This window comes from Camponotus floridanus, unplaced genomic scaffold, assembly GCF_003227725.1.
Source record: "Camponotus floridanus strain SB8 unplaced genomic scaffold, Cflo_v7.5 scaffold344, whole genome shotgun sequence".
Lineage (NCBI taxonomy): Eukaryota > Metazoa > Arthropoda > Insecta > Hymenoptera > Formicidae > Camponotus > Camponotus floridanus.
The window spans coordinates 53179-62823 of record NW_020229486.1 but is presented as its reverse complement, the minus strand read 5'-3'; the positions used below and the strand labels follow the sequence as shown (position 1 = coordinate 62823).

General features: G+C 33.0%; 1 protein-coding gene across 1 annotated transcript; it reads left to right on the top strand.

Moving 5' to 3' along the window:
- Nucleotides 1-384: 384 nt before the first annotated feature.
- Nucleotides 385-1296, top strand: LOC112638674. Its single transcript, XM_025410782.1, has one exon. It carries the CDS (start codon nt 385-387, stop codon nt 1294-1296), a length of 912 nt encoding a protein of 303 aa, XP_025266567.1.
- Nucleotides 1297-9645: the final 8349 nt, after the last annotated feature.

Sequence of the window (9645 nt, the reverse complement as noted above, 5' to 3'; positions counted from 1 at the left end):
GAATATGCAGAGTATCGATGCTCGGCATGTAGGAAGGCAATAAAGAGCAAAGTAGTTAAATGTAAAACTTGCTCAAAGCTTTTTTACCATCCGGGATGTATTAGTAAGCACAAAATTCTCGACGGGAACCAAGAATACGTGCCGTGTAAAGGCCCATTCGAAGAGTTTCAGGTTGAGAGTGAGAAAGATACAAACATGAAGAAAACGCCGACAATGACAGGAAGAGATAGGACATCATCTACAGGATCTGTAGGATCTGCAGGTTCGTTCATAACACCGAGCAGTGAAAGTAAAGGATCAGCCATTGATGTAAAAGTAGACTGGATCATAAAGACTGTAAAAGAAATAAAAAATGTAACAACTTGTAAAAATGAAATTAAACTAATGATTCAAGAAGTAGTGCAAAAAGAATTAGGAAATGTTAAACAAGAACTGGAAAACCTGAGGAAGGTGATACAGGGAGTAGCATGTGGAGCAAAGGAAGGATCGCTAAGAAGCTATAGTGAAGCGGTTAAAGAGAAGAAAAAAGAAAATGTCATAATTGTTAAGCCGAAAATGCAACAAGAGAGTGAAACCACTAAAAAGTTAATAAAAAAGAAGGTGGACATTAAGAATATGGCTATGGGAATAACGAAACTAAGAAAAGGAAGCAAGGGAACAGTGATTGTGGGTTGTGAAGCTGGAGAGGAGGTGAAAAAACTGAAAGAGACAGTCCAAGCTAAGCTGGGAGAAAATTACAAAGTGATGGAGTCGCCTCAATCGAAACCAAAGATAAAAATTATTAACATAGGTTTAGAAGAGATGAACTTAGATGATAGTAAACTTATAAGTACGATAAAGATACAGAATAAAATAGATACAGTAAATATGCGAATTGTGAAGAGAATAGTCAAAGAAAAGAGAAATAGGCAATCTGAAAGAAAAGGAAATGAAGAAGGATCAATAATAATGGAAGCAGATGAAGAGACGCACGGGCTGATATTGAAGAAAACAAAATTAAATGTAGGATGGAAGAAATGTCCTGTATTTGATCATATCAGTGTTAAAAGATGCTTTAAATGCTGGGGATATTATCATATCGCAAAAAACTGTACGCGAGAGGAAACATGCCATATATGCGCAGGAAGTCATAACTCGCGTGATTGTACAGCGACAAAGAAGAAATGTGTGAATTGTGTGTTCAAAAATCGAACATACAATCTGAAGATAAATGACGCTCTTAGTCCGGAGTGTCCGACTTTTAAGAGGGCGCTACAGGAGAAGAAGAGGAGAACAGGCTGGGAGGACGCTAAATAGCAACCACAGGAAGAAGCGGAGCTAATACTATATACAAATACGCAAAGTTTAATGGCACACAAAGATGAGATACAACATCAGATTATGAAGAAAACAAATCCTATGTTCTTAGCATTATCGGAAACCAGACTGATTGATGATATCGAAGATAGTGAAGTCCCGGGTTATAGTATAGTTAGATGTAATGCTGAGAATAGAAATACGGGAAGAGTTGTTCTATATGTAAGAAGCAAAATTAAATACGAGATAGTATTAGTAAAAAAATTAGAATCGAATTGTTGGTGTGCTGCGATAGAAGTGAAAGATAAAGTATATAAAGGAGTGATAATGGTAATATATCACTCACCGAGTGCATCGCACGGGGATTTCATGAAATTCTTTGAGGAAATAGTGGAGGAGTTGGTAGTGAAGGGAGAATGCATAGTTATAAGAGATTTTAATATAGATCTTATGATGGATTCGTTTTATGCGAAGAAATTGCAAGCAACAATGTTAAGCTTGGGTATGAAACAGTATGTTAACGAACCGACGAGAATTACGAAAGACAGTCAGACAATTATAGATTTAATCTTCGCTAATAATGATAAAATAGTACAAGTAATTCATGAACCTAAAATAACGGATCACGCGTGGCTGAAAGTTGAGATGAATGTTAGCAAAATTGAAAGTAAATATAGAGAATTTATTGCTAAAAATTATAAAGAATTTGATGTAAATGAATTTGCTATATTAGTGAAAAATAAACTACAGAAAAGTCAGGGATGTCAATGTGAATGTATGGATGTCAGTGAGAGAGCGAAACAACTTATCGATAGTATAGTGGATGCGTTAGATGTAATGGCACCGAAGAAAAAATATAGAATTCCGAAAGTATGGGAAGGGAAAAAGTGGTTTTCAGATGACATAAGAGAGGCTGCGGATAGAAGAGATAAGGCTTATAGAAGAGCACTGTATGATGATATTGAACAAAATTGGTTGCAGTATAAAATTGAAAGAAATAAAGTAATAAAATTAATCAGGGAGAAGAAGAAAGATTACTATGAAAATATGATAGATCTTAATAAAGAAAACCCTACATCTATGTGCAAAACATTGAAGGAAATAATTAGGGGTGAACCAGTAGGTATAAAAGAAGTAGGAAATATAGATTTTGAAATCTTAGGCGACACCGAAGAATGCAATATAGCTGATAAATTTAATTTATATTATATACAAAGTATTAATAACATAGTAAACTCTATGAAGATCGATAAATCCGGTGGTGATATAATTGATCATTAGATGAATGTAAATAAGAAAATTATTTATATTATCAAAAACAAAAGAATTATAGAAAACTTTGAGACTGTTAAACTAGAACAGCTAGAAAAAGTTGTTATGGGATTGCCAAAAAAGAAAGGTACGGAAGAAGGGATAACCAGCGATATATTGAAGGCAATTTTTTCGGTAATAAAAGAGGAATTTGCGAATAAATAATAAATAATTCTTTAAGAGAAGGTTTGTGTCCGAAAGGATGGAAAACCTCGACGATAATACCAATCCCAAAGATAGATAAAGCGGAAAAAGCGAGTGATTATAGGCCTATTAATATGTTACCAATATTTGAGAAAGCGTTAGAATTAGTAGTTAAAGAACAACTTGAAATGTACTTGGAAACTAACGATATTATAACAGAACATCAGTCGGGGTTTAGAAAATACTATTCGTGCGAAACAGCGATCCAAACCGTCATTGATGAATGGAAATTGATAGTAAGTGATAGAAAAATGGTAGGAGTAATTTTTATGGACCTTAAGAGAGCGTTTGAAACAATAGATAGAGAAAGATTATTAGAAAAAATGTATTATTATGGAATTAAAGGAATGGCTTTGGAATGGTTCAAATCATATTTAAATAATAGGAAACAGCAAGTGCGAGTCAATCAAGCGTGGTCTGAAATATTGACAAGAGAGTACGGAGTGCCACAAGGTTCGGTACTTGGACCTTTACTATTTATAATATATATAAATGATATAATCAAAGCCTGTCCGGAAAGGTGTAATATTAAGATGTTTGCAGACAACACGCTTATATATGTAAATGGAGAAAGTAGCGCGGATATAGAGGTAAAATTGAATACGGTTTTTAATATAATTGAACGTTGGATGAATATAAATAAGTTAAAAATGAATGTTAGTAAAACGAAATATATGATAGTTAGAAGTACTCGAAAAGAGTTGAAAGGTAATACGGTTTTGAAATGTCTGGATGGAATTGAAATAGAACGAGTGAAAAATATGAAATATCTAGGTATAATTATTTATTGATGACAGACTTCGATTTCAAGATCACTGCGATTATATGCTAAAGAAAATAGGTAAAAAAACAAGTTTCTTAAATAGAATAGGTAATTATATATCAGCCTATACTAGATGCATTATATATAAGACAATCATAGCTCCTCATTTTGAGTATTGCGCGACGCTATTAATAGGCATGGGGGAGACACAAATAACCCAATTGCAGAAGGTACAAAACAGAGCTATGAGGGTAATACTTCAATGTGATAGATACACCAAAGTGGATGACATGCTAGAAGCGTTGCAATTTATGTCAGTAAGACAAAGATTGCAATATAATATATGTATATTTATTTTTAAGATATTAAATGGTTTGCTGCCAACTCAATGAAGGAATAGGTTGCAGATAGTAGGGAAGGAATGTGATAGGGAAACAAGACAAGCGGGTAATATTGAACTGCAGTTTAGGAAAACAAAGTCCGCGCAAAAAAGTTTGTTTTATGAAGGCATAAAAATATATAACGTCCTGCCAGAGGAAGTTAAAAATTGCGATAGGCTAAAATTGTTCAAGAGTAGGCTTAAGGCGCATATTCTCGCAATATATGTAAAATATGTAAGTTTAAATGTATATGAAAATAGCTGAGAAAGCTAATAAAAGCTCATCAATCTCTCTCTCTTTCTCTCTCTCTCTCTCTCTCTCTCTCACTCTCTCTCTCTCTCTCACTCTCTCTCTCTCTCTCTCTCTCTCTTTCTCTCTCTCTCTCTCTCTCTCATTCGCTCACTCACCTGTATTTTTTTTTTTTTTTACGAGATGGGAAAATGCATTTTATGCATATCCACTGGTCGATCCAGTGAGTTATGTGAGACTCGAGTACCAAGTCGAATTACCAACTCGGTACTCCCTACCCACTAAAAACCCCTCTCTTTTCACGAATTTTCTTTGACACTGTCCTTCCCAAGATCCATTTTCACATAACGTCAAAAAATAGTTATTATTACCTTGTTCGATGACTTCTGATGTATTACTATAATTGCTTGAAGGAGAAATGAATTTTCCGATAGATCGTACGTTCTCAAATTTAATGTTGATATCACGTTGCACAAGACAGAAATCCACACTAAATTATTAACTGAAAGTTTTTCTTCTTTCATGAACTGCATTCTTTTATAAACTTTAACATAATCACATTTATTTACTCACTCGACGAGACGAGAAATTTACTAATGACTCTATCACTAATCACTATTAATCACTGTCGAATAATAACTGTTGGCGATTAAAAATCACTCGATAAAAGAAACACGCACGGACACATTACTACACGACGCGACAATGCGACGATAATTACTCGGCGACTGCAAGCAGTTTTTGTCATAGTAGATTGCGGTAGTAATAACATTAATATGTTAAATGTTTATTATGTTTACTGCATTCTTCAATCGAACACATGATCGCGTTCGATAGCGCCAGTAGTACCTTAACTATATATATATATATATATCTATATATATATATACCCCTGTATATATATATATATATATATATATATATATATATATATATATATATACAGGGTCTACCAAAAGTGTGGAAACCCCTAAATATCTCGGAAAATATACGTTTTACAGAAAAGTGTTTCCAACAAAAGTTGTAGGGTTTAAGAAGATCTATATACTGATTCTATCAGTTTGACCTTGGATGGCGTCGTCAAGGTCAGGTCAAGGTCACATTGACTTTTTTAAATGACACCCCCTACATTTGATTGCATATTCTTATAGCTTAATTCAAGAGCTTTCCAAAACACTATAATAATGTTCATTTTTATTAAGTACTTTGCGAGTTATGAGGGTTGAATGATAGAGTAGCGCCGGTATTAACATTATCCAAGGTGTACTACATGGAGGTTACTCGCTCGGATTTGCATCTGTTGTGTGTGTGATCCAGCTAACTAAGGCAAGATCGATTCCTCAACATATCCTCATATTTCGCTGAAGTCAAATTGCCAAAAAATTGCTCCATAAAACGTGTATGAAACGTCTCGTTAGTTCCTTCATTTACCGCTATGTGACGCACTACATGCAGTCTAACTCGCATTTAAAATTCAACTAAGAATGTATAAAGCTATCAAAGAACGAGCACCTTCTAACTTCAGCTTTGAGCAAGCAGAAATTAATTGTTATCGTCCAAATACAACGTACGATTAATTAAAATTAAACGTTTTAAAAATGGCTGGCGACTTGTCGGAACGTGAAAGAATCACTATCCTCATGATGCGTGGATGGGGTGATAACGAAAGATCGTTCTCTGATGTCGTTCGATTATTTAATGACACGTATCCGAACCGTCGAATTAATAAGTCCACTGTGTTAAAAACAATAGAACGTTTTAGACAAACTGGTAGCGTAAGAAATCGCTCTAAGTCAGGAAGACCATTGTCTGCAACCAACGAAGAAAAACAACTTGATGTTCTGCAGACATTTATTGAAGATCCCAATTCTAGTGTTCAGAGAGTCGCTCAAACTCACGATATTGCTCCCATGTCGGTTTGGAGAATTTTAAAGAAGAACAAGTTCCATCCATATAAATTGCAATACGTTCAAGAATTGCAAAACGGAGATGAGGAGCGTCGTATACATTTCTGTGAAAGAATGATGGCACTAATAGATGTCCAGCCCATCTTCCCTTATCAAATTGTTTTCACAGACGAGGCAACTTTTACCTTAACGGGAGAAGTTAATAATCAAAATTTTCGTTTCTGGTCAGATGAGAATCCGAATTGGGTGCGGGAAACTCACACACAACATCCACAAAAAATAAATGTATGGTGCGGAATAATAGATGGCTATTTAATAGGGCCGTTTTTTTTTGAAGAATATTTGAACGCTCAAAGGTATGAGAGATTACTTGTTGATCAAATAATTCCAGCCATACAGAATACTTTTCCAAATAATTTCCAAGAAATATGGTTTCAGCATGATGGAGCTCCTGCTCATTTTGGTGCAGGACCACGTCGTATTTTAAATGAGACTTTTCCGCTACGGTGGATAGGAAGAAGGAACGGAAATGAGGGAGGAGAGGATTGGCCACCTCGGTCACCAGATCTAACTCCTCTTGATTATTATCTATGGGGATATCTGAAGAGTAAGGTTTACAGAACAAAACCTAAAACCATTCACGAATTGATACAGCGAATAAGGGATGAAATGGCTTTGATACCTTTTGAAACGAATCGTAAAGTCATTTCTACATTCTACCAAAGATTAGCATATTGTCAGGAAGTAAATGGCAGCCACTTTCAGCATTTACTTTAACACATTGAAACACATTTGCAATCGTTTGGTGCAACCTAACCTGATCTCTGTATACACGCACCGCACGCACGCACACGCACACATTTCGAACAATTATTATGATAAATGAGCATCCACAAATTTATTTACTGTTTACTATGTCGATTGCTTTCCAGGTCTTTAAATGCTCGATTGTAATTTGGTTGGGTCTTTGCTTTTGCTGACTGGATCCACGACCGATCTTGCCTTAGTTAGCTGGATCACACACACAACAGATGCAAATCCGAGCGAGTAACCTCCATGTAGTACACCTTGGATAATGTTAATACCGGCGCTACTCTATCATTCAACCCTCATAACTCGCAAAGTACTTAATAAAAATGAACATTATTATAGTGTTTTGGAAAGCTCTTGAATTAAGCTATAAGAATATGCAATCAAATGTAGGGGGTGTCATTTAAAAAAGTCAATGTGACCTTGACCTGACCTTGACGACGCCATCCAAGGTCAAACTGATAGAATCAGTATATAGATCTTCTTAAACCCTACAACTTTTGTTGGAAACACTTTTCTGTAAAACGTATATTTTCCGAGATATTTAGGGGTTTCCACACTTTTGGTAGACCCTGTATATAAATGATTAGTAATATTATTAGAATAGAGATTATTGGAGGTTATCAAAGGAAATATTTGAAATGCGAAAAAATAAAACTTTAAATATAAATCAACAATTAAATTACAAAATATATCGCGAATTAAAATTCGCGAGAAAACGTGACGATTAAATGAATTAAATAATCGGAATATTCAGATTGCCACATATGCATAATCATTATAATATGATAATCGAAACCATAAATAGACACACGCGAGGCATAATTATTATCACACAAATGACACGCCAAAATATTTTGACAAACATTTTGCGGTCCGTATTGTTTATGAACATGTTTTATTTAAATTAAAGTAGTAAAGAGATACATGTCGTAAAATAACTTATCATGTTCCATTTTAAATCAAAAAATATCTCTTTCACAAAAAATAAATTTTTGCGTACCCAATTTTATTGACAAATGCCTAACTTTACTACATTTACCTCCTGGCTGGAGCCATCTAATTATGAGAGGCGGGAACTTGATAGTTATACTCCTAATATATATAAAATTTTTAGAAAATTCTTATTTCTATCAAATGAATCTTTTATTGTACGGCCACCAAATAATTTTATCATTTTATCAATGAAAAATACATATATATATATAAATGATTAGTAGTATTATTAGAGTAGAGATTAGAAGAGGTTATCAAAGGAAATATTCGAAATGTGAAAAAATAGAACTTTGATGTAAATCAATTTTTAAATTACAAAATAAATCGCGATTTGAAATTCGCAAGAAAATGCGACGAATAAATAAATCGATACTAATCGGAATATTCAGATTGCCAGATACGTATAATCATAAAAATATGATAATTAAAGCTATAAATAGACACGCGCGAGACATAATGATTCACACAAATGATGACACGCAAAGATATTTTGACAAACATTTTGTCCGTATTGTTTATGAATATAAGTTTTATTTAAATTAAAGTAATAAAGAAGTACATGTCAAAGAAAAACTTATTATGTTCCATTTTAAATCGAAAAATTTCTCAAATTCAAAAAATATCCCTTTATTTAACTAGCGACATCAAGATATTCATAACCTTTCGAAAAATATCTCTTTCACAAAAAAATTTTTGCGCACTTAATTTTATTTACAAATGCCTAACTTCACTACATTTGCTGGAACCATCTAATTATGAGGCGCGGGAACTTGTTAATTATACTCCTAATATATATAAAATTTTTAGAAAATTCTTATATCTATCAAATAAAACTTATATTATACGTACACCAAATAATTTCATCATTTTATTAATGAAAAATACATATATATATAAATGATTAGTAGTATTATTAGAGTAGAGATCAGTAGAGGTTATTAAAGGAAATATTCAAAGTGTGACAAAATAGAATTTTGATGTAAATCAATATTTAAATTACAAAATAAATCGCGATTTAAAATTCGCGAGAAAACGCGACGAATAAATGAATCGATAATAATCAGAATATTCAGATTGCCAGATGTGCATAATCATTATAATATGATAATCGAAACCATAAATAGACACGCCCGCGGCATAATTATTATCACAGAAATGATGATACGCGAGGATATTTTGACAAACATTTTATGGTCCGTATTGTTTATGAACATAAGTTTTATTTAAATTGAAATAGTAAAAAAATACATATCAAAAAAAAACTTATCATGTTCAATTTTAAATCGAAAAAGAAATTCAAATTCAAAAAATATCTCTTTCACAAAAATAAATTTTTGCGCACTCAATTTTATTGACTAATGTCTAACTTCATTACATTTGCAGCTGGAGCCATCTCATTATGAGGCGCGGGAACTTGTTAATTATACTCCTAATATATATAAAATTTTTAGAAAATTCTTATATCTATCAAATAAAACTTATATTATATGTGCACCAAATAATTTCATCATTTTATCAATGAAAAATACATATATATATAAATGATTAGTAGTATTATTAGAGTAGAGATCAGTAGAGGTTATTAAAGGAAATATTCAAAGTGTGACAAAATAGAATTTTGATGTAAATCAATATTTAAATTACAAAATAAATCGTGATTTAAAATTCGCGAGAAAACGCGACGAATAAATGAATCGATAATAATCAGAATATTCAGATTGCCAGATGT

Excerpts from the sequence above, each read along its gene's own strand:
- LOC112638674 (XM_025410782.1), top strand. The coding sequence starts at position 385 with ATGATTCAAGAAGTAGTGCAAAAAGAATTAGGAAATGTTAAACAAGAA.